This window comes from Pieris rapae, chromosome 18 (genome assembly GCF_905147795.1).
Source record: "Pieris rapae chromosome 18, ilPieRapa1.1, whole genome shotgun sequence".
Classification (NCBI taxonomy): Eukaryota; Metazoa; Arthropoda; class Insecta; order Lepidoptera; family Pieridae; genus Pieris; species Pieris rapae.
In genome coordinates, this window is record NC_059526.1 from 611,684 (window position 1) to 636,154 (window position 24,471).

Below are 24,471 nucleotides of genomic sequence, written 5' to 3' on the forward strand. Positions count from 1 at the left end.
ACTATCTGCTTCCACCGGTTTCTGTCCAGCGCTTCTCTTATGACATTGTATAGCTTTGAAGACGATGAGTCTTTCACTTGATCGGTCCATCTGGTTGGTGAGCGGCCACGTGATCTTTTGCCTTCTGTGTTACCAACCACGATCAGCTTCTCCAAGTTCTCATTGCCTTTGCGCATTGTGTGGCCGAAATACGATACGATCGCAATATAGCGAGGAAATATTCCCAGTGTTAAAGTCTATTTTTATTACTACTATGTAGGTTAAGAAAATTGTAAATACTGTATATTTGTTACTAATAAAATTAATTAGAAAGAATATCTGTATGAAGTAGAGGATATAACATGTATGGTGTCACTTACCAAGTCTTTGTAGGAGCTGGTTCGCCAGTGACCTTGATGTCCAGCCTGATATTCTGGCCAGCCTTCAGCGTCAGATCACGCATGTTTGTGCGGTCGATACGTGGTGGGGCTACAAGACAACAATTATAAGGTAATATATTTAATGAATAAATGAAAACAATCTTCTATGATAGATGTACAAGTTACAATTACTGTACACAAAATTTTTAAACTTTAGTGAAAAAGGTTTTAGTGAATTTACGGAAGTTTAAAATCTATTATCTTTAAATATACCGAACGATAAAAAGAACACTATTAAATTAACAGTAATATTCCTTCTTTTTTTACTTCTTCAATTACAATTTTTGTAAATCTTTTGATAACTCACCAAATCTGTCCTTAGCCAGTAAGTTGTCAGTGGCGGTGGAGGGCTTTCCGGGGCCAGCCTTGTTCACAGCCTTCACTCGGAACTGATAAGTCTTGCCCTCAATCAGATCCGGCACTCGGGCTTCAGTCTTGGTGCCAGGCACCTATAACAAATTTCAAATATCCAATATACAAATTACGATTTCAGTACGGACGAGTTTACGTCTTACCGCTGGTAGAGAAATTTCATACAGACAAGATTTTTATAGAACAGGGGGAAAACGGTCAGGAATCTGAATTTGAGTGCCCATAGACACTCTTAATAGAGGGCATTCCTCTTAATTTGCGGCCCTTTTCTTCAAAGACCCTAACTCGAATTGGTTCGGAATTATCCTATGAAATAGATATAATCAGATGTCAATAGAGAGATAATTTAAAACAAATAATTTTATAAGAGTACCTATCGTCTCTATTCCCTAAATTTTTCTGTATATCCGACACTATATTTGCGAGTCCTTTAGAAATAAATTATCATTCGAAATTTATAAAACTATACAAAAAATGTGATTTGACTATTGATTAACGGCTTTTAAAAGCAACTATCTTTTTATTTACATTGAAAAACCCTCACCTCAACAGCCTTAACCCATTTGCCAGTGTCCCGGTCCTTCTTCTCCACGATGTAAGCGGTGATGGGAGCTCCACCATCGTTTGCTGGCTTCTCCCACTTCAGGTCTACGTGGTTCGCACTCCAGTCCTTGAACTCCGGTTTGCCTGGCGCATCCGGCTCGCCTGTACATTTTTTGAGATTAGTTTAAATTCGACATAAAACAGTTAACTGTAATAATGACGTGAACAAGATATTATAATGAAGTATTTTATACACTTCGAGAGAACTAAAAACATTATAATTAAATATTGAAAATGCAGTCTAGTTTAATATTTTACTTAACAAATTATTAAGACAATACGATTTGAAAAATAACTTATAATATATGTACCTTCCTGTTCCAGAAAGCGAGCATAAAAATATAACGTAATATTAATACAGAATTCGTTCTGTCATAAAATTAAAGAAATTGCATATACGAAGTTTTTGCCAAATTCGTGTCCTAGGTGAAAGATAATTCAAAAGTTTTTTTAAATATTAACGTTCATAAGTGTAGTTACTAAAATGATTCAATCATTTTCAATTTTACTGATAAAATAACGGGACCTCAAAACGAATTAAAAGGACAAGAAACAAAAAAAGACAAAGAAGAAAATCTTACCATAAGGATTCTTAGCCGTGGTCGCGGTCTCAGTGACCAACGGCTCACTCTCTCCCTCTGGATTCACCGCCTTCACTCGGAACAGGTAGTCCTTGCCCTCGTTCAAGCCTGTGACGTCAGCTTCTGGCGTCTTTGTGGTACAAACGGGCACCCAGCGTCCGGTTTCCGTGTCCATGCGTTCCACGACGTAGCTTTCGATAGGTTCCCCTCCATCGTCTTCGGGAGCCTCCCATTGGAGCTTGCATCCGTCTGCTTTTACGTCAGAAACCTGAGGAGATAACATATAGTTATTAAACATTACTTCTTGAATATACGGATGGGCATTGCAGTGAATTAATATTATGGAAACAAACTCCGGAAATCGAATGATAAAAAAAACTTCAAAACTAATTGCGCTGGCGCAACCCTTGGTTTTTGCATTTTTTATCATAGATAAGTAATCAGACTTTTTGTGTCTACGGCCGGTTAACTTACAAGGTTTTCCTACACCGAACGAGCAGTTGAGGGTATAACAGAGCGTTAAACAAATACATAAAAGAAAAAGCCTATCATAAACACAATGTTCTATTTATAAAATTTATTGAAGCCTTTCATAAAGACAAAATCAGTATTATTACGCACTTTAAACTAAAACTAAAATAGTTAAATACGACTTACCTTCAAAGGTCCCTTAGGTTTCGCCGGTTTGCTGACGACCATAACTTCAATCTCCACACTGTCGACTCCCGTGTCATTCTTGGCTGTCACCACATACTTTCCACCATCAGCTCTCGTCACCTTTTGCAGGGTGAACGAGGTGTGGTAATCCTGGTTCTCAATCTTGAGACGCTCCTCGACTTTGAGGGGTTTCTCATTGAGCATCCAAGTTATCGTGGGTTCAGGTTCGCCTTTCACGTCAGCTTCAAACTTAAGCGTCTGACCCACCTTGACCTTGCGTTTTTGAAGGTTCTTGCGGTCGATGCGTGGAGCCACTGTCCAGAAACCATACAAATTAAAGCATATTACTCAATTAGCCGTTAATTTTACTTGAACAAAACAATGTGTTAACAAATAAAAATCACAGTGTAATAAGTGTCACATGGAGTGTCCATGGGTGGTGGTATCGCTTAATACCAGCGGTTTCGCGATTGCGTTACCCGCCTTTCAATATTCTAAACGATAAATAATTCTCTTAGGTTCAAACCTGTGGTATTTATAAGGCGTCTTAATTATAATTAGGGCCTGTTTCACAATGTCCGGATAAGTTCTAAATAAGCTATTTGTTACTTATTGGTATGATAAATAGTATTTTTGCGTTTCACGACTGTCAGATAGCGCTATACGTCATGAAATTCGAAGTATCTTATTTGAAACTTTTATCTTTCGAATAATTTATGTGTTGCATAGCTATTTGGCACTTTATCCATACATTGTGAAACAGGCCCTTAGAAGTATATATACTTACAGAATCTCGGCTTAGCAATAACGGATTTGCTTGGCTCGGAAGGTTCTCCGGGGCCTGCCTTGTTCTGGGCGATAACCCGGAATTGGTATTCGTGGCCTTCTTCCACGTCTGTCACACGGCCCGTTGGACGATCGCCAGTTGTACGAAGACAGTCTTGCCATGTTCTGGAAATTATAACAAAGTTTATAAGGGCACGCCTATGTGCAGACCGGCTCGTGCGTTTCTCTTTTAGATGTAGAAGGTTCTGGAGGAACCCATCCCAAGCGTCTAAATTATGTGAGTGGAGACACCGAAGAGATATAAAAAGACCCTTTGGGAAAAGCGTGATGTATACAAGCACAATATACCTGCTGCCCTTCTCCTTCTTCTGTATGATGTATCCAGTAATGGGAGCCCCACCGTCATCTTTCGGCGCTGACCATTCCAAATCAACGAAGTCCTTGTCCCAGTTGCGTGGCTCGGGTCTACCAGGCTTGCCGGGCTCATCTGATATTTTATTAATATTCAATTTTTATTCGTAAAAATTTGCATAAAAGCCATACTTCTGTATATAAGTGATTATCAGGCGTCTCTTGCGCATCTTAAATATTAATCCTTGTGTGCGTATATCCAATATTAAGTTGCACACTGGCTGAATTCCCAAGAATTGAATTATTTATGATAAGTTACAAAAAGGTGTAGGTTTTAAGTTTTTACTAGTTTTGTCTATATTATTTTTAGTTTGATTTTCATTTTAATAGTTATATATTGTAAAAATAGGTAATTGAGAAAATTAATTAATTAATTTTAGCTATACGCATAGTCCATAAAATGAAATAGTCGATATTATAATAATAATAACTAAACAACTTAAGCTAAAAATTAAAGACCCAAAATCAATCAATCACATAAACACCAAACTCACCAAATGGATTCTTAGCTATGATGGTCTTATCAGTCTCCAATTCCTCTGACTCTCCCTCCTTGTTAACAGCCTTAACTCTGAACTTGTAAGGTTTGCCTTCCTGTAAGCCTGTTACATTTGCTTTGCAGTCCTTTGCTGTGCCGCAAGGGAGCCATTGACCTAAGAAAACAATTAAATGTGAAATTACTAGTAAAAACAGACTTTTTATTATTAAAATTTTGCTTTTTGTTTCCTGAAAATCTTTTATTCATCTCTTAATAAAACATATTTCGGAAGCGCAATTCAAACGGCATTAGATAGATATGTAACAATGTCACTATAAAACTAATTAATATTGTAATAATCATTATAACCAAAATTGATTAAAAAAAATAGTGGTTGTTTGGTAGATGGACCCTAATGCAATAACAGCGTGCGACGGCGGCGTCATATAATTTGTGTTTTGTAACACATTTATTTGACATGTTTTTAATGAGAATAAACTTTCTTCGAAGCTGAGAAATATTGTTCAACAATTATTGCTTACCAGTGAGTGGATCGAGTTTTTCAATCTCATAGTATTCGATGGGTGATCCACCATCGTCTTCCGGCTTCTGCCAGGTCAATGTACATCCGTTCTTAGTCACGTCTGCCACTTCCAAGGGTCCCTTTGGTTTGGACGGCTTGCCTAAAAAAAATTAATAATTACACAAAATTTGCAAAATATTTATATTTTATATTTAGAAAAAAAATTTTTTTTTCAAAAAATCTACTAAATATACTGAGTAATTAATAAAAGACAACTGTAATTTTTATAAAGGAGTGAAATCTGTTGACATAGACAATAATGACGAACCAAATTAACTAACCAACAACAATAATCTCCACTTCAGCCTCGTCCTCGCCGACTTCATTCTTCGCCTTAATCACGTATTTGCCGCTGTTGGCGCGTTTGCTCTTCATCATCAAGAACTTGGTATTGTAGTCCACGTTGATGATCTCCAGGTTCTCGCGGTTGGCGAGTTCCTGGCCGTTGAAGTGCCACGTGACGGTGGCTGGCGGCTCACCGAATACCTTCACGTCCAAGGAGACAGGAAGACCAGCCTTGACGGTGATCGGGTTCAGGTTTGTGCGGTCGATGCGTGGCTTCACTGTGAAGTAGAAATACTCAAATAAATATTGTTTTAATATGTAATATTTATTTAAATATTATTGATAAAAATATATAGCGCTATTAAAACACATAAACATTATAAATATTTTAACGGATTCTCATAAATATGAGAACGCAACGTTTCATATTTAAATGTAAGAATTACGCAAATGCGTAATCCTATAAAACTAGAAGTTTCGATCTTATATTACAGATTTTTAAGTAATTTGATCGATCGTCTCTTTCTATCAAATCTTTACGCTGTGACGAAAAGAGACATTGACAACAGTGCAATTGAACTACGGATCTAAGTTCAGAGTTGAGAAATAGCGCGAAATGTGGCTATTGAAACAAAGCTAATTTCGATTCTGACTCTTGCATACCCGTGTGTTTGGTTTTTAAAATGAGCCTACGGGATACCCAATGGCATTCATAGTAGTCATGATATCTTGCATTGCTAATTAAATACAGAACATTAAAAACAAACATTTCCCTGGCTAAAATACTTGTTTAAAATGAATAAACACTTACAGAATCTTGGCTTAGCAGTGTGCCAGTTGGTGTTCTCCGAAGGCTCAGATTTTCCAGCCTTGTTGACAGCTCGTACCCGGAACTGGTACTGGTTGCCCTCTTCGAGTTTGGGTACAGTGCCTTGGCAGATGTTGCCTTGTACTTCTGCCATCTATAATACAATAAATAAAATTTTTATCAAAAACAATTGAAAACCTTACAAATTCAACCAGACTTTAATGTAAATATTAGATTTATTATTCCTTTTTGGTTTTTTTTAATTTTATTTAAAATATTAAATGCGAGCATCTTTTTTCGCTATATGTAACAGCACAAACGGGAGGCCCATCTGATGTTAAGTGATACACTCAAGGACACTCTTAATGCTAGATGGCTGGCGAGCTGCTAGCCTTTTAAGAATTTATACGTTCTATTCTTGCAGGACCCTAAGTGGAATTGGTACGGAAATACTTCAGAGGTTGGTTCCACGTAGCTGTGGTGTGCAGAAACTTAAAAAACCACTAAGTTGTGGACGACGGACGTCGAGGTGAAACAAAAATAACTATCTACGGTATATTAAATTTCTTACGGCAAAAAGGTTTTAATAATTTCCATAAATTATTCAGTACTGAGTTATAAAAATCTCGACATACGATCACGGGCAAGTATAGACACAAAAACTTACCTTGACAAACTCTCCACGGTCTTTGTCCATTGCTTCAATGATATATCCAGTAATGGGTGCTCCGTTGTCCCGTATCGGGGGCTCCCACTTCAATTTCACAGATTTCTCGTCCCAATCCACGATATCCGGAAGTCCAGGGGGACATGGGACATCGTACGGGTTCTTTGCGAGAATGCCGTGGTCCGTCTCCAATGGCTCGGACTCTCCTTCCTCGTTGAGGGCCTTCACACGGAATTGGTATGTGTGACCCGGTTCAAGTCCTAAAAATTATAATTGTGTAGGTTCAGACTTATTTTAAAAACGCTGTTACGTCCTTATTTCTCTTATCTAATAATAATTGTGAAGCACACCCTGTAAACATGTTTTGGCGCGACTGTTTTAGTATACGTATTTATACGTTTTAATTATTTTAAAAATATCCCTCTTTTATGTAAATTGTTTGTCTCTCTCTCTGTCAAATGGTCTTTATGCTGTGACGAAAAGAGAGATAACATTGAGCTAATTTGGTACATTTAAATAAGTGACAAAAGTATCGGAATTCTTATTAAATGTCTTGTTCTTATAAAATTCGTCTTAAAAACTGATGATGATAATGAAAAGTGTCTAATACTTCTAGGTTCTGTTGGTCTTTAAAATTATTATTAAGTAAGCAATTCGTATCGGAAAGAACTTAATGTAAGTAATGTAAGAAAATCATATTTAATACTAAATTTCGATTTTTGTATAGTATAGAATATAGGGCGCCCATAAAAGGCAGGCTGGCCTTTGAGGGATTATGTTTTTTTTAACAATTAAAGGCCGTATCTACAAGGGATGCCTCCCACCGGTCGATTCACAGTTTGCTAGTTTGTAAAACCTACTATATAGTATAGTGATGAGGTGGATGGACCGTGGAAGGGCCACTACACCAACCTGTAACTGTAGCCTCAGTAACATCCGGATCAATGGTACCAGCGGGTGACCATTTGCCAGTGAGCGTGTCCATCTTCTCAATGATGAAGGCGCTGAGAGGCAATCCTCCCGTGTGCTTGGGTTTCTTCCAGGACAGCTTCACGTGTTCCGCGTGCACATCGGATACTTCCAGCGGACCTTCGGGTTTGCCTGGCTTGTCTGTGGTTAATAACATTTAGGAGATATAATAAATTGTTAATACAAAAATCTGCGTTTTCTTTCAGGATTGCTTTATCCTGTTTCATTGATTTCTGTAAGAAATTGTTTATTACGACGGAAAAGAAGAATTCTGTTTGTGGCTCTCTTTTCTACAGTCTGCCAAAAAAAATACCAGCTTTTACAAATTATACTTTAAATCTTTAGAAAAACAAATGAACTAAATTCAAAATCGAACCAATAGATGGCTCTGTCGTCAAAATGTATTTTCCACACATAACTTACCAAGTACAGTAATCTCAACAGTGGCCTCGTCCACTCCAGAATCGTTTTCCGCTTTCAGGGTGTAAATGCCAGTGTTCTTCCACGAGGACTCTGATATCTGCAGTTTGGTGTTGTAGTCCTCATTCTCCAGTTTTACACCTGGACCGGTCTCGATGACCTAAAACAGTTTGGATGCAACAGTTAAATACAGATTTCTCTTCCGAATAAATGTGTGTGATGCCTATACACAGAAAAATCATTATATGTAATATTATTTCAAATGGTAGTGCAAAATCATATCAAATACTTTATTCTACGAAACAAGAACATGATTTTTTCCTTATAATCATATTTCTGTAACACAAAGAATCTCTCTTATTTTTAACGGGCGTAACTGATCTAAGGAAAACTTTCGTCCGGTTAGCTAACGCCCGATTTAACATTCAAAATCAGTTTAAAGATGTAATTTATATAGACTAGAATCAACATTTCTCAAAGAACTGAAACAATTTTAAATCGGATTATCCGGACGTAGATGAACCTATATTAACGTACCTTGTTGGCAAACTTCCAAGTCTTGGTCGGTGGAGGTTCACCCTTGATGTCAACATCCAATTTGATAGTGGTACCAGCTCGAACACGGATCGCCACCATTTTGTCGCGGTTGATGTGCGGTTTCACTATTAAATAGAATAAATACAATCTCTGAACTACAGTTAAAGGACATGTAAACATTATTAGGTACTTAAATATTAACGCCACCGCGGCAAAAATTTATTGGTTAGCAAAGTTTTAGAATAATAACCCCTAATCACGCACCGGAAACAGTTATTTAAATAAAATATTAATATACTAACCTAACCATACAATAAATAATATCATCAGATTCCGGAGACGGATTTCTAAATCGTTATCAACTGAAGGATAACGATTTAGATTATAATAAGAGATACTTACAGAATCTAGCCTTGGCGAGATGAGGTTGCGTGGGTTCGCCCGGTTCACCCGGACCCGCCTTGTTCACCGCTCTTACTCGGAATTGGTATGTGTTGCCTTCTTTCAACTCAGGCACGCGAGCTTTGCACTCCGGCGTCTGGATAAATATTTATAAGGATTTTATTATTTGAATAAAAATAATTATGTTTTGTATTTGTGGTTTGTCAAAAATTTAGGCTTTCACCATCTCCTACATTAAATAGAAGATGGTTCGGTACTTTATTATTACTTTACCTTTACGATTTGGATTTAAAAATAAACATCAATCGACCACGATTTTTGTGTACGTCATAAATACTTTTCTTTACAGTTATAGTTCATTTAAAGATTTTAATTTAGATTTAGTATTCGCAAACGAACAGCCAATGGACACTTATTTTATTGAGTGCGTTACCGGGCTTTGAGAGAGGAGTATACTTTTCTTTAAACAATTGGACGTCGAAACCCAGTCGATTCCACTGTTCGCTAGTTCGCAAAAAATAAAGTTTCTAGTGAAAAAGATTCAAATTACACTTACAGTCGTAACCAGAGCTTCCTGCCATGTTCCGAACTTGTCCTTCTTCTCAATAATGTAGCCAGTGATGGGAGCGCCTCCATTGTTTTTGGGAGCTTCCCATTTCAAGTCTACGCGATCCACGTCCCAGTCCTCAATAGTTGGTACAGATGGCTTACCAGGGATATCTGGGAATTTATAAATTATATTTAACTTGTAACAACATATGATAATATTTAGGAAACTGTTGATTTTTAATTTTTATTAATTTCATCAACGACGCAGATTTGATAAATTACGTATGTGTACGTTAATCAGCGTGCACGTATACATTGATTAACGTACAAAGATGCAAACTTACCGTAAGGATTCTTAGCAACGATAGAGTGGTCAGTCTTAAGCGGTTCCGACTCTCCTTCGTCATTGACAGCCTTAACCCTGAACTCATATTCTTCTCCTTCCTGTAATCCCTTAATCTCCATCTCTGTGTCATCGGTCTTTCCAACCGGAACCCAACGGCCAGTCGCCTTGTTCAATTTCTCTACTACGTAACCTGTCACGGGTTTACCTGTAAATAAAAAATAATTTTAAGTTGAAAGTTGGCTGGCTGAAAAAAATCTCAGAAATCTCAATTGTAACAATATTACATCGTAGCTGTCTGAAGCTACCATATTATTGCTGTGGTCTCTGGCAGAAAGACCAACGCATCTGCTCTACAGTCTACAGTATAATGCTTAGCCAGGGCTGTAACTTGCACACACGAAATTTTGCTTATTTCCAAAAAATTTTTTTTTGGTACATTTCTTTATTTTCTTTTTAATTATTATTTTTGTTTTATATGTTACTGGAGTGTTTCGTTGGTAATAAATGTTACACTAATATTTACTATTGACCAACAGAGATGTGTTTCATATTAGTTAATAACAATTTCAAAGTCAATATCATCAGAATAATAGATAAATATTCCCCTTATAAAATCAAATCAAATTTAAACTAAATAATTTACTTTAGCCAATCTGATCTGAAACCAAGAGCCAAAATCAAAAGCTCTTTTGACTTACCGCCATCATCTTCCGGCTTCTTCCAGGCCAACTTGCAGCCATTCTTCGTAACATCCGTGACCTTGAGTGGACCGCCAGGTTTGCTTGGTGATGAGAGGACAGTGATTTCCACTTCGGCCTCATCCTTTCCGTGCTCGTTTGTCGCTAGAATACGGTACGTCCCGGTCATAGCGCGGACCGACTCCTTGATGTCCAGTTTCGTGTTGTAATCCACATTGATAACGTTTTCTGTGACCTGTAAATATCATTCGCGATTGACTGACTGAAACATCTTTGTATATAAATCAACTAAAAGCTAAAATGTATGCAACATTTTCATTATACTTCCTGTGACTTTGGAAATCCGAGACCAACTGGCTAAGACTGCCGTTACTCTGACTGACACCAGCGTTAATTATAAAATATTTGCATCTAATTATAAATTATTAAAAAAATTAAAATATTAAATCGTATATGCGTCAAATTTCGACTTAATTGCAGTTTTAATGTCGGCGTTATAGCAGTAAAACTTCTAAATCGATATAGGATTTTAATTATATTTATATCCACCAATGATCACATCACATCTAAACCAAGTTTTGGTTATCAGATTTTTTGTCCAGAAGTTTTAATTGAACTGAAACTGAAATTGAACATACACGATCATTCATGACTTTTTTTACATGTGCCTTTAGTAAGATATCATGGAACATTACCTTACAAATGACTAATAAGTAAGTTAGGTCTAACTTAAGAAAGTATCCAATAGCACTACTTACAGTCTATATTAAAGGAAAGACACTCTGTTCTTGTGTTCCATTTTTTCACTCACTGTTTAGCCCTCAAGCTGATCATGACAGAAAAACTGACCTCTTTCTCGACGTCCTTCCACTTCTGGAACCACTGCACCTTGGGCGCGGGTTCTCCTCTGACGTTGACGTCGAAGAATATGGGTTTGCCTGCGCGCACCGCAATTGCCTTCAAGTTGGTTCGGTCGATGCGTGGTTTCACTGAAATATAATATAAATTATCATCACTCCAGAAAAAATAAAAGTTGATATTAAAAAACAATTCTTGCGATTTGAATGAATCTTAAAACCCTCCGAAATGATATTATTACAACTAAAATAACTATCTAATTTCAGGAATAATCAAATTAAAAGTGATTTTTTTTTAAAGAAATTTAATTTTTCACAACTAAAAAGCCATTTATAATTCTAAATACTAACCATAATTGTATAAAATATATATAAAATTTATTTCTGTTCTGAGCTGTCTCTTTGAATAAATAAGTTAAGCTTATTAAATAAATCCATAGACAAGGAAATAATACATACATGCTTTATGTCTAATTGTAGTCATCTTGGTGGGTTCAGAGGCCTCCGAAGGTCCTGCCTTGTTAACTGCGATCACGCGGAACTCGTATTCGCTTCCTTCAGGTAAGCCATCGACTTTGCCACTTGTTGCGCTTCCAGGAACCTACGGGAATATCATTTTACAATTATTCATAGTAATATTTACCAAGCATTTGAAATGTGTAATAAATTTAATCAAAGTCCATATAAAGGGACGACTATCCGCCAATAGCCGAAGCCCGATCTTGGTACTACGATAGTCTTTCAAGAAAAAAATAAACATCTTTATGAAATTCCTTTTTATTTTCTAACTAGGGTTGCCTGGAAGACATCGCAGTATCTGATTTTATTAGTACTCTTAATTTGATTTTTGTTTTATTGATAAAAAAATGCGAACGCTCGGAACACTGATACATTGGTAAAAGAACAACAATATAAATTTTTTAATGTAACAACTTATAGCCATACACAAATAAATAATAGATATATTAAAATTACAAAAACTAAACGGAAATTGATTAAGTGTTTAACGATTGCCAGGCCAAGCTCATTAATCAGAATGCTCAATCAGGACATCGGAGAGTTTAAACCCAGCTCCTTTAACAGAATGCTTAATCTGGACATCGGTGAGATTAGACCCAGCTCCTTTACCAGAATGCTTAATCTGGACATCGGTGAGATTAGACCCAGCTCCTTTACCAGAATGCTCAATCTGGACATCGGTGAGCTCGGATCAAGCTCTTAATACAATGAAGTGAATAAAAATAAATACAAATGAAATATACCTCAGCGGCGTTCTCCCAATCTCCGCCTTTGGGCCTCTTTTGTATGATATACTTCTGAATAGGCGCGCCTCCGTCGTTTTTGGGAGGGTCCCATTTGATCTCCGCACTTTGGTTGTCGTGATCAGCCACCTCCACGTTGCCTGGCTTTTCGGCCACATCTGAATGGTATATATGAGTTTATATTATTAATATGATATAATAATTTGAATCCATATAATAAAATTACGGAAGACGGCAACATATTTAATATATTACAATAAATTATTAAAACATAGTATGAAACTCACCAAACGGATTTTTAGCGAGTATGGCCTTTTCAGTCTCCAAAGGCTCCGAGTCACCCTCATCATTGACAGCTGTCACTCTAAACTTGTACTGATGACCTGGTTCTAGACCGGTCACCTCCATTTCCAATGGTTTCTTGTCACCAGCAACCCTATAAAAAACATGTCCATTTTTTAAATGTATACTTTAAAAAAAAATATTTGAGATCTTTAGTATCGTTTGACGCATAGGCCACATTTTGTTTCTTTTTATTATATATGTTGATCTATTTATATAAGCAAGTAGGAACCGTACTTTCAAGATTACTTTAGTATTTTTTATCGATAAATATATACGAAATCGTGTAAATTGTAATTGTTGAATAGTAAAAAGAAAATATCCATACCTGCCCACGCGCACCCATTTTCCTGTTGCAAGATCCATTTTCTCCAACTCATATTCTTTGATGGGAGAACCACCGTCGTCTTCTGGTTTCTCCCACCTAACCTTGCAGCCTTCCGCGTGGATGTCTGATACTTCGAGAGGGCCTGGTAGATAATAAAAATATAATGTATTACATTTTTATTATATATAATTATTATTTTATTAATAACGCTTACTATAATATCAAAACTAAAAAAATATATATATATTATTATGTGTTTGTATGTTATACCTAACATACAAACACACTCTGTGAACATTTAAAGATACAGAAAGTGTCGGAGATACCATTCAGTAGATTAAATTTATATTCTTAAAAGGCCGGCACCGCACTTCCGAGCTTCCTGACAATGTGAGTGTCCATAGGCGGCGGTATTACTTTACATCAGATGAAACTCCTGTTACATACAACAAAATTACCTTTGGGCGAGCTGGGCTTGCCAAGTACTGTAAGTTCAACTGTCTCTTGATCAAAACCATTGCAGTTCTCAATTCTCAAGGTATATTGGCCAGTGTCACGTCTTACAGCGTTCACGATTGTGAAATCTGTGTGGTAATCTTGATTCTCAATCTTAATACGTTCTGTGTTGACTAGCTTGATGTTTTCGCGCCAAGACCTAGAAAAAAAATATAACAATTTTTAGATAATGTAGCTTTAATACAGAGTCTAATGTTAATGAATATTGTTTTGTTTTAGTGATACTGATTAATCACCTAGCTGTGACAAATACTTAAAATATATAAACTTTTTGTCACATTTCTTAAGGTTTTATATATACTCGCACTTAATCTTGAAAACTTTGTTTCGACATGGAAGAGATGTATAAAAAAATGGCTAACATTAGTTGTATTATGTGGTAGCTGCAGCACAGTTTTCTTTATATCAAGTATTATATTAAGAGACGGCATAAGGGTAAGAAGACGAAAAAGTTTACCATATCGGCATTAATTGCAGTTATATACATATATACTAATGTAGATTAATTAGGACAAATTGACGAACTGAGGCATCGTGAGTAACCCATGACCTTTAATCTAGAACCTTTCTTTTCAAATCATATAATTCAATACGTATGACGTATAAGGGGATGTAACTCCGGCGTCTGTATATTTAAACATTATGTTGATTTGCGTAGTTCCGATGTTTGTTTCGGGTAACGAACTCTGAACTGTAAGTGTAGATGTTTCACAAGATTTTTTGTATTTTCTACTACGCGTATATGATACTTCGTAGTTCGTAAATACGAGAAATACGTTTTTTAAAATGCTTTTCTAACGATTTAAACTTCAGTAATAACATTTTAAAAAGTTTTACTAGTTCAAACTTCTATACACTTGATATGTTCACTTATATCGACAGTATGTATGTGTCTTAAACCAGATCATCAAATCCTCGCGAACGGTCACTTCGTTGAAAATGATTCGTTCGCTCGATGAGCCATGAGGTCGCGGCGCGCCGTAGCGATCCGGTATTTCATATTTCCGAAAAAGCCAATCCAATATGATACTTAAATGTAAGATAATTGGAGCTAGAATCTATTTTATTATTTTAGTTTGCTTCTACTTAAGTTTAATAAGCTATTTTATGTAATTAATTACGAATGTTTATCTTTTTTAAAGTAATAAGCTATTGATTTATTTATTAATAAAACTATTTCAATATTTATATTTTATTGTTCACTCTGAACTCTGAAATCTAAACCGACGTATTACAAAATACAAACCGGAAGTCGGAACCTTTTAGTTCGTCGTATCAAATATCAATCATTCGATCGAACACAGAACTCAAGTTTGATTCAGATCATCAAATTTATTATTTTATGGGGGGACGGCGCGTACGCAGTCCCCACTACCAAAAATTACGCGTCCGAGTTATCCACATTAGGGATAATCGCAGAGGTCAACTCAACCGCAGTGCAATGGATGAATCTCGCTCTGGGGGAACCGCCTTCTTGATCACGGTAGCCCCTACGCCAGGTAAGTATGCTATTCTAAGCTTCACCCGAGGGTTATAAGTCTCCGCGAGATACAAATGCTACCGCGTTTATGGTTTTCTTTGCGTAGACAGAGCGCCCTCTAGTGATTGCTTATAACTTTAATTTAGAGAGTACGAGTTTCTAGTGTAGTCCCATGTTTTTACTAGATGGCGACATTGATTTATATTTATAAGTTTTAGACTTTTAGTAAACCAACACAGATTACCAAAACTGGCTCATTTAATATTATTATAATGTAACCTAAATAAGTGTTTAATTATGTATACTGGGTGTCAACAAAACAAAGGCTTAATCGTCATAATAATATAGTAAAACTTTGTTAACTAAAAAGAAAGTAAAAGATTTAACATATCAATATTTGAATAAATATGAGCTGTTAAGTAATAGTAAAAAAATTAAGAAATAGTGTACTTACAATTAAGTGCTTATCATTGTGTTACTTCTTCATAATATTATATACTTATTACATTTATACAATATGGTTATTGAAATAGGTATTTCAAATAACCCTAATAAACACAGGTCAGTCACAGTGTTAAACAAAAATATAATCATCTACCTTAACAACTGTAAGAAAACCTAAGGTCTTTAATCAATTTGCTTTACTGTAAATTTAAATGTTCTTTAGATTTGAGCAGTAAAATTTAATATTTTAAACATTCAAATGTCACAATCACTAATTAAGAAAAATCAATAAAAGTAAAAAATATAAAAAATTGTCAGTAAGTTAGAATCATAAGCAGTTACATACCAGGTCTTTTCTGGTGGAGGTTCACCAATAACATCCACTGACCACTTGTGTGTACGTCCAGCCTTGATTATCACAGACTTAAAGGTACTGCGCTCAATGCGAGGTTTCACTGTGAAGCATTCATAAAATTAAATGAAATAAACAAATTAACATGCACACCTTATCATGCTAACTATGATTTAAACAAAACAATTTGGTGTTATTCTACAAGTATAGATTCATAAAATAAAAGTACAGTCTATGGTACAACTATATACACTATATACAGAAAACCCTATTATATAATTTGTTGGTTACATTATCTTCTACAATAAATAAGATGTAAGTATGGCACTGAACAATATTTAATTGTTTGTTGTTGTATCAGTTTTTAACAGTTAGGTATGTGGGTAACAATATGAACAAGAAACTTCATACTAAGAAAATTAAAATAGTAAATAAAATTGTTGGTCACCTTTATTATAGAGAAAATATTGCACCAAAAAAAACTAACAATTATACCTAGTAACAGGTGCATGTCTATCAGATCTACTTACTATTCTGTTTTTATATCAAATAAAATAAATATTTCTTACAGTTCCTATGCTTGCAGAGGTGGTTTGCGGTGGGCTCAGAAGCTTCACCAACACCAGCCTTATTATATGCTTTTACTCTGAACTGGTAGATCATCTTCTCTTTAAGACCTTCTACCTTCGCCTCTGTCTTGGTGTCTGTTGTTTTAATAACCTGAATAAAGTATTGCAAACAGAATTATTGATTGTGATCTCTGATTAAATAATATATAATATTAAAATATAAACGAAATATATATATATAAGAAGTAATATTATATTTTTTCTTTTCATAAAAATTAATATAACTGATCTATGTCTTACTCTAAAAACATTAAAAAAAATACAAATATTTATTTTACACAAATGTCAGAAAAATATTTAGATAAGAGCAAATTTAATTTTTATTTTCATAAAAATTAACTTTGTAAAAAAAGGATCTAAAAAACACCTAAAGCTGTTATTGCAATATATATACAATATATTTACCTATTTATATCATTACTAATATATTGATTCTAGTATGCATAATATACATACAGCTATGAAACCTATCATATACAAGAAGGTAACATAGATATATAAATTATTTGATCATCAATTAAGTCATACCTCAATCCAATCTGGTGAGAACTTGTCCTTCATCTCAATTACATAACCCAACACCGGGCGACCACCATTGTCAGTTGGTGGCTCCCATTGTAGGGTCACAGACATATTATCATAATCAATAATAGTTGGCTTTCCTGGAGCCTTTGGAGGATCTGAAACAAGTATAAAATCATTATGCCTTTTATGTTAAGTTTTATTTAATATATTTTATATATAGATACTATATAAATTCTATGATTTAGTTAAGGATATTGTTGAAGAGTTGTAAGGTAAGTATTTTTTAACTAAATATTTCAATCCGAAATGACTAAATACTATTGAATGTGATAGTAAATTAATAGGACAAAATAATTCAGTAGGTTCTCACATTTAAGTGCATAGTAGGCACTAGGCATACAACGATTCATTTATCGAAACAAATTTATTTTTTTAATTTTGTGAACGTGTTGATTCTTAATTTATTCGTAAGTTATTGGTAAACATTTCTCCATTGATTCACTGCTACTTTCTGTTGTGCGAAAGTTTATTTTATTTATTTAAGAAATACACACATTATCTTTACAGCCTATGCCAATACGACAATGTGGAGAAACATTTCATAAAATATAATAATGTACATAAAAATTAAACACAATATCGCTACTGTGAATCCACTCTGAGAACATACAAATATGTCTATGGTATCGGAGACAGGATTTAGTAGGCGCAACGTCCTGGATAACGGGGATCTGTGCAACGGACTGGTTCTTGCCTTTGGTATTGCAAGTTGTGATACTGACGGCGAACCTCCAGTAATTAAGTGGCACAAAAAGACGAAAAGAGTTTCTGCCTTCTAAACCCTTTTTTTGTTGAGAACGTGCACTGAAAGGACGACGACAAAGAGTATTTATTGAACTAGGTGATTTAAAATGAACATACCATATGGATTCTTCGCAACGATGAATCCATCAGTTTCCAAAGGTTCAGACTCTCCCTCCTTGTTGACGGCTCGAACTCTGAACTTGTACTTGTGGTTGGGGGTAAGACCTGTGACGGTAAACTGAGTCGGTTCTGGGCCAGTCTCGCCACACGGGATCCAGTTTCCAGTATCCTGATAAAAAATAATTTTGTATGTAGGAATATACCTGTTATTGATATTAAACTTAAAGCCTTGAGCGCAAACATTGCCTTTTACATACATATTATAATAATAATAGTATTTATGTATGAATCTATTCTGATAAATATAAAGCTTTCTACACAAATGGAGCATTCATTATCTACGCGCTATTATACGCTACGCGTGCGAAGACAAAAGATCATGAATAAGACGCGGAATAGCTAATGCATGTAAAATAATCCTAATATCACGTAAGTATAACAGAAACAGACACACGAAACGAAGACCTCAGACCTCTTTTGTAACTCACCATATCGAGTTTCTCCAGCGTGTATCCAGTGATATCGGATCCCTTCCAGTCGTCTGGTTTCTGCCATTTGACAGTCGCCTTCTCCGCGCGGATTTCCGTAACTTCGATCGGACCGTTAGGCTTGTTGGGTTTATCTATAATAAATATATGAAATCCCGTTAATGTGTTTCCATATCCGTAGCATAGCATAGGTTATTTATGTAACTATAAATAACCTGTAACCTTTATATAACTGTAGCGAAGCAAGTGGTAATATGTGCATCCCCGAAACAGTGTTTGTTTCTCCAGGATATAAATTCGAATCATACGATATGTCCGTTAACGGTTATCCTATAAAAGTGGGTTCTAATTCGATCTAACAAGGCCGTATGGCGTAGATGTTCTAACTGAAACTGAGCGAGCAGCGACGAGGCTTTTTTAGATCGGATTCGAATGACCTTCGTAGCTTAGATCGTAGTACACATTCTTCAAATTAAAAGGGTTACAACTTACAACTCACTATTCATACCTATATTCCTGTACCTACCATTACATGTTTTATTACAGAAATTAAATGTCTAGATTTTATTCCCGTGTAATAAAGATCAGGTAGGTACGAAAAAATCTTTCTTGAAAAGTACACTCTAAATATCGTACTCACCAAGTACAACGACATCTCCAATACTTTCGCAGGTACCAGATGAGTTGGTCAACACCAGCTTGTATTTTCCACTATCCGGTCGCGTGGTCTTCCTTACGGTGAGAACCGTGTTCCTCTCGTACTTATCAATGGTGATACGTTCACCATCTTCATTAATTTCCTGAATAATTTCAAAATGAGAGCATGGAAACAAAATGTGTGTTATGATAACATAGATTAAACGTGAATACATTTAAATTATTCTGAAATGTAATTCGTGAAAATAGGTATACCCTATTATTTACATATATGTAATAGACACATTGATTTCCGAAATATTATACATTGCGGAATATCTGTGTTGATGTTATGATACGTTTGTATGATAATTAGTGTTGCTACTAATGGTTTTAATTTGTTTGTGTGTTGGTGGTAAGGTTCGACCCAAAATGTTCCTCATCTAAGATTTGTTCTTCATTAAGAAAATGTATTCACGTTTATTATTACAAATGAATGTCCATCGAAGTATAAACCACAACATCGAGTGTTTAGTGAGCATAATTTGTTAAATTTTGACAGTCTGAGTGATTCTTGATGGTTGAGTATATCTTTACTCATTTATTTCACATTTCCATTCATTAAGATGCATTATTACTTATTTTATGCCAATATAGAGACTTTCCTCGAATTCCGATAACACTACTTAACTCGAAATTATAAATGTTCAGTTATTTTTTTCGGTTTCATTCAATTTTAAGAGTGGTTTAAATTACGGCACTTACCAAAATTACAACCTTTTAATTTGAGTAAATAGAGATTCCTGAACCTTAATCATGATTCGGTAGTAACAGTGCATCTTAAAATTTAACATCTAAAGCTGTTTACCGCGTCCATAGCGATAAAGTGCATATGTTTGACTGAATTCGCCGTAAGTGGGGGATTTAAGTGATGACTTAAAGTTTAGATTGCTTTTAGATTCTTTACATGAGCTTTCCAGTTTTATATAAAGGTGATTCTATGTTACTCTTTGGATTAAGCGTTATAATTAGCTATGTACTATAATAATAATAATAATAAGTCTTTATTCGTTTAAGTTGGTACATTTTTCTTTTCATAGTGTAAGATTTGGGAACCCTTTTAAGTAAATATACCTGTGTTAGGGTTCCCAGCTCTTCCATAACAAAGTTAATTACATAAAATAATTTATCCAGTTCATTTCCTTTTTATTTTTTACCTGTTAAACCGTTATCATCACACCTGATTGTGTGCATGAGTAAGTGTGTGCACTATGTCTTATATTCATGAGTATTAATATTGTGAAAGGTACTAATTATCTTACGAATCTTTTTCGTGCAGAAAAAGGCTATAGTAAAATATCAATATACTCAAATCTAATTTATGTTGCCTAGTTTCTACAAAAAAAAAAAATTGATGGATGAAGACATTGATCGTTTGAGAAAATGTAAGAGTCAAGGATTCCTTTAAGCATACTCATCACTCCGAATTCAGTTAAACATAAAAAAACGTACAAAGAGTGTTGTGTTAGCCACATTGAAGTGTAAAAGAGAATGAGTATAGTTTAGAACATTATGACAACATTTATTTTTCACCCATCTAACCTTCTCCGTGAACGGCTTTCCGCGTCTCTTTTGTTGGACAAAATAATAAAATTAATAAAGGATTTTGGAGAATTATAAACTGGGAATGTTCTTATACAAGGGTTTATACTATATTATGGGGCTACTGTTTTTAGTCTAAGGTAACTACAAAATTACAGTAAGAACGTAGCTATAATACACACAAATATGCTTCAGCCATCTATAGTAGTAATAGCATCTTTCGACTCATAACCTCGAAAATTTTTCTATCCTTGATGTAGAATTTTCCTGATCATTAGTACTCAGAAGAGGTCACTTCATACAGATGCAAAATTTATCGACTCCATTGTCTATATTATATTTTCCAATTTAAATAAATAAATATTGAAAGTTTAATTACCTCTTCACCCTTCATCCATTTCACTTCAGGTTCTGGTTCACCACCATACTTGATGTCAAACGAGATAACCTGACCCTTCTTGATGATCATACTCTGAAGACCCTCGCCAACAATGTATGGTTTCACTGTAAACATAGATTTATTGTGGCTGTAAGTTTAAAATGGAAATAATTTAAAATTAATTATTTTTATATTACATATATTATAGTAAGTCATAGAATTATATTTTGTTTTAATTATCTAATAGTTTTCTTGTTATAAAGAATATGCTGGTAGAATCTTACCAAATCTACACTTAGCGATAATAGGCTTAGTGCTATCACTAGGTTCACCAGGACCGGCCTTGTTAATGGCACGAACCCTGAACTCATAGGTACATCCCTCTTTTAGTCCATCCTGAGTTGCTTTAAGTGTATCACCAGATACTTCCACACCCTTCACCCAGTCTTTGCCGAATTTTTCCTGAAATTGTATAAAATTGGTTATAAAAATTCTCTTCTTCTTCTCATGCGACAGCTATTTTGAATTTAAATGATTCTTGAATTTACTTATAAGTACATACATAAATACATTTGTAACGTTTTTACATTTATTAATGTCATTACAATGAGGTCGGTTTGTACGTTATTTTAATAATTTTTAATTTTATTTTGCACACTAGTTCCAGTTCCATTTACCTTATATTCCACTTGGTATCCGGTGATGGCGGCGCCTCCATCATTGTCTGGTTTCTCCCACTTCAGGTCTGCGTGGTCTTTGTCCCAGTCTGTGAGTTCCACGCCTTTGGGTTTGGATGGTTCATCTAATAAAATATATTATTAGTATTAAATGTAAATGCTTCCATGTATTGTTTATTAAATCTAATATAAAAACTTCTTTGACTTCATGCAGCATTTACATCGCAATCAAATCAAATTGCATATTAATATATTACCCCAAGGATCTTTAGCTAAAACTGGCTTGGCGAAGAGTCCCGGTTCACTAGAACCAATCTTGTTAACCGCACGTATTCTAAACTTGTAAGTCTTTTTGGGAATGAGGTCTTCCACTTTGTATTTGGTTGGTTCTCCTTGAGCAACTTCACCAACGTTATCCCACGCTGCTTTTAGAGACAGATCCTGGAAGATATAAACCTCTTATTTATGCATGTATAACACATTTTAAGGAAATGAATAGTTAACCGAAAATAATGTCTTGTAGCAATTACACAGGAGGCAAATGGGCAGGAGGCTCACCTGATTATGAGTGTACCGCCAGGAGGCTCGCAAGTACGTTGCTGGCCTGTTAAGAATTGTGGAACGACGGACGTCGAGGTGATTCGGATAGTATTTTAAAAATCAATGTAATATTCGATTGTAATCCCGTGAATTTTATTGTTATAAATGATTTGTTATACGCGTAAGCACAGTATTCAAGTCTTACCTGTCGTTCAATGATATATTTGATGATCGGTGAACCACCATCATCTTGAGGCGTCTTCCACGTAACCACACACGAAGTCTGGAAGATCTCGCTGACTTCCACATTCTGTGGCGGTGTTGGTTCACTCTGCATGCTAATGGTGACGTCCTTCGAGTCTTCACCTTGAGCATTCGATAGTTTGATCTGGTACTTTCCGGATGCTTCTCGGACTGGCTTTTTGATCTTGAATAGAACCTTCTCTTGTTCAACCACGGCTTCGACTTCCTTGTTAGGTAGGATTTTACCGTCCTTGATAAGTTTCGCTTCGATTTGTGTTTGTCTGTTGCCGGTTACTGAAAAGAAGGTATTATATGATTCAATCTGAATAAAATTAATAAAAAAGTAGGATTTTTCTTTTAAGAGTTTCCTAAATACATTACACAGGTATTGATATTATTGTTACGATTAACACAATGAATGCTCAAACTATGGGTACAAAGGAATAGCCGAAAACCAAAACTTTTTATGGCTAGTTTTGATTAAGTAAATATGAATGTTTGAAAAAAATATTATTTTTATTTAATAAAAATCGGATCCAAGTGGTTGTCATACAGCTCATTGGGTGTCGAATACTTGGATCCGAGATTATTATGATATTATATTATATATTGATGACAATAGTTTAAAAAATGAACGGAACGCTCGCTTCCGAGTGGGCGGCAACGCTACTATGACCCGCTCCACTCGGATCCGAGAAAAGAGCACTTAATGTGTTAAACTATAACTTACTTTTACGTAATAAGAAACCTACGTTTTACGTAATAACAGCGTTGTTAGTGATTAAAGACAACGATTACTCCACTCCTTATTAGTGTGTACGGGACTTAACACTATCTACGTTGGGGTCTTTGTGTTAAAAATAACATATACCTAGTCCCTTTAAAATATAAAGGAAAATTGTAGTTTTTACTTACTTTTATAAGGCACCTCGATAACGAAAGGATGACCAGCAGTACCGTGGAATTCATCAGGACACTCAATCATTGGCTTGGACTCTCCCTTCTTCACAGACAGCTTACATGACGATTGAAGTTTGCCAGATTCACAGACGATCTCTCCATCATCTTCCATTTCCAGCTTGTTAAAGATCAGCTGGTGCTTACCACCACCCAGGTTTTTGATTTCAATCCTAGGTAGAATAAATGTTTAAATACGCTTAGTAAACAATTTTAACGAACAAGTACAAACATGTTCTGTTATAGACGAATCACATAAATAGCCCTTATTTTCATACTACAAAATTAGAAAATTTCTGTTAGAGATAAGTCCATATTCATTTCGAGAGTCTCATTTCTTATTCTTGAAGCCAAATAGATAAAAAATCCTTAGAATAAAATGTAATCAAAAATATACTGTAAATGCCATGTCTCACAATTAACTCTATCACAACATAGCGATAAAATTAATTTGAATGTACTTTAACAATTAATATAAAAACGATTGTGCGCTTGTTTCAAAAATATGATGGTCAGAAAAACAATAAAAATTGTTTTATTTAGTTATAATAGTATAAGGTAACTAACCTCTCATTGGGAACAATGGGCTCTCCATTGAAAGACCAAACAGCTTCCGCAGTCTGATCCTGGAGTTCCACTTCCAGAACCATCTTTTCCCTTTCAATTCCTTCTGTATCCTTCAACTTCTTATTGAAGCGATTAGAGTCTGGAAGAAATCG

General features: G+C 35.1%; 1 protein-coding gene and 1 non-coding gene across 44 annotated transcripts in view; both read right to left on the reverse strand.

Annotated features, from left to right (window-relative positions):
- LOC110994581 (twitchin) overlaps window positions 1–24,471 on the reverse strand; it is a 107,414-nt gene that overhangs the window by 32,815 nt on the left and 50,128 nt on the right. For 35 of the 43 annotated variants that reach the window (XM_045632150.1, XM_045632174.1, XM_045632186.1 and 32 more), the window contains 39 exons: window positions 24,320–24,458; window positions 23,711–23,925; window positions 22,758–23,089; window positions 22,270–22,453; window positions 22,013–22,137; window positions 21,620–21,797; window positions 21,336–21,460; window positions 20,957–20,983; window positions 19,359–19,518; window positions 18,719–18,852; window positions 18,228–18,399; window positions 17,310–17,461; window positions 16,722–16,872; window positions 16,147–16,255; window positions 13,819–14,015; window positions 13,361–13,502; window positions 12,978–13,126; window positions 12,691–12,848; window positions 11,888–12,029; window positions 11,421–11,560; window positions 10,572–10,806; window positions 9,872–10,078; window positions 9,535–9,698; window positions 8,979–9,114; window positions 8,577–8,701; window positions 8,043–8,199; window positions 7,563–7,760; window positions 6,651–6,910; window positions 5,987–6,137; window positions 5,172–5,453; window positions 4,850–4,990; window positions 4,324–4,482; window positions 3,767–3,905; window positions 3,420–3,583; window positions 2,633–2,946; window positions 1,976–2,243; window positions 1,336–1,496; window positions 727–868; window positions 360–468 (listed from right to left, as the gene is read on the reverse strand). In XM_045632150.1, coding sequence (XP_045488106.1) covers window positions 360–468; window positions 727–868; window positions 1,336–1,496; window positions 1,976–2,243; window positions 2,633–2,946; window positions 3,420–3,583; window positions 3,767–3,905; window positions 4,324–4,482; window positions 4,850–4,990; window positions 5,172–5,453; window positions 5,987–6,137; window positions 6,651–6,910; window positions 7,563–7,760; window positions 8,043–8,199; window positions 8,577–8,701; window positions 8,979–9,114; window positions 9,535–9,698; window positions 9,872–10,078; window positions 10,572–10,806; window positions 11,421–11,560; window positions 11,888–12,029; window positions 12,691–12,848; window positions 12,978–13,126; window positions 13,361–13,502; window positions 13,819–14,015; window positions 16,147–16,255; window positions 16,722–16,872; window positions 17,310–17,461; window positions 18,228–18,399; window positions 18,719–18,852; window positions 19,359–19,518; window positions 20,957–20,983; window positions 21,336–21,460; window positions 21,620–21,797; window positions 22,013–22,137; window positions 22,270–22,453; window positions 22,758–23,089; window positions 23,711–23,925; window positions 24,320–24,458 — 6,643 coding nt within the window. The remainder of the gene's footprint in view (window positions 1–359; window positions 469–726; window positions 869–1,335; window positions 1,497–1,975; window positions 2,244–2,632; window positions 2,947–3,419; window positions 3,584–3,766; window positions 3,906–4,323; window positions 4,483–4,849; window positions 4,991–5,171; window positions 5,454–5,986; window positions 6,138–6,650; window positions 6,911–7,562; window positions 7,761–8,042; window positions 8,200–8,576; window positions 8,702–8,978; window positions 9,115–9,534; window positions 9,699–9,871; window positions 10,079–10,571; window positions 10,807–11,420; window positions 11,561–11,887; window positions 12,030–12,690; window positions 12,849–12,977; window positions 13,127–13,360; window positions 13,503–13,818; window positions 14,016–16,146; window positions 16,256–16,721; window positions 16,873–17,309; window positions 17,462–18,227; window positions 18,400–18,718; window positions 18,853–19,358; window positions 19,519–20,956; window positions 20,984–21,335; window positions 21,461–21,619; window positions 21,798–22,012; window positions 22,138–22,269; window positions 22,454–22,757; window positions 23,090–23,710; window positions 23,926–24,319; window positions 24,459–24,471) is intronic. The other 8 variants (XM_045632190.1, XM_045632188.1, XM_045632189.1 and 5 more) reach the window with 1 other exon arrangement.
- On the reverse strand, window positions 15,222–15,383 carry LOC123689991. The gene has a single exon (XR_006750833.1). It is a non-coding gene; the product is annotated as a U1 spliceosomal RNA (small nuclear RNA).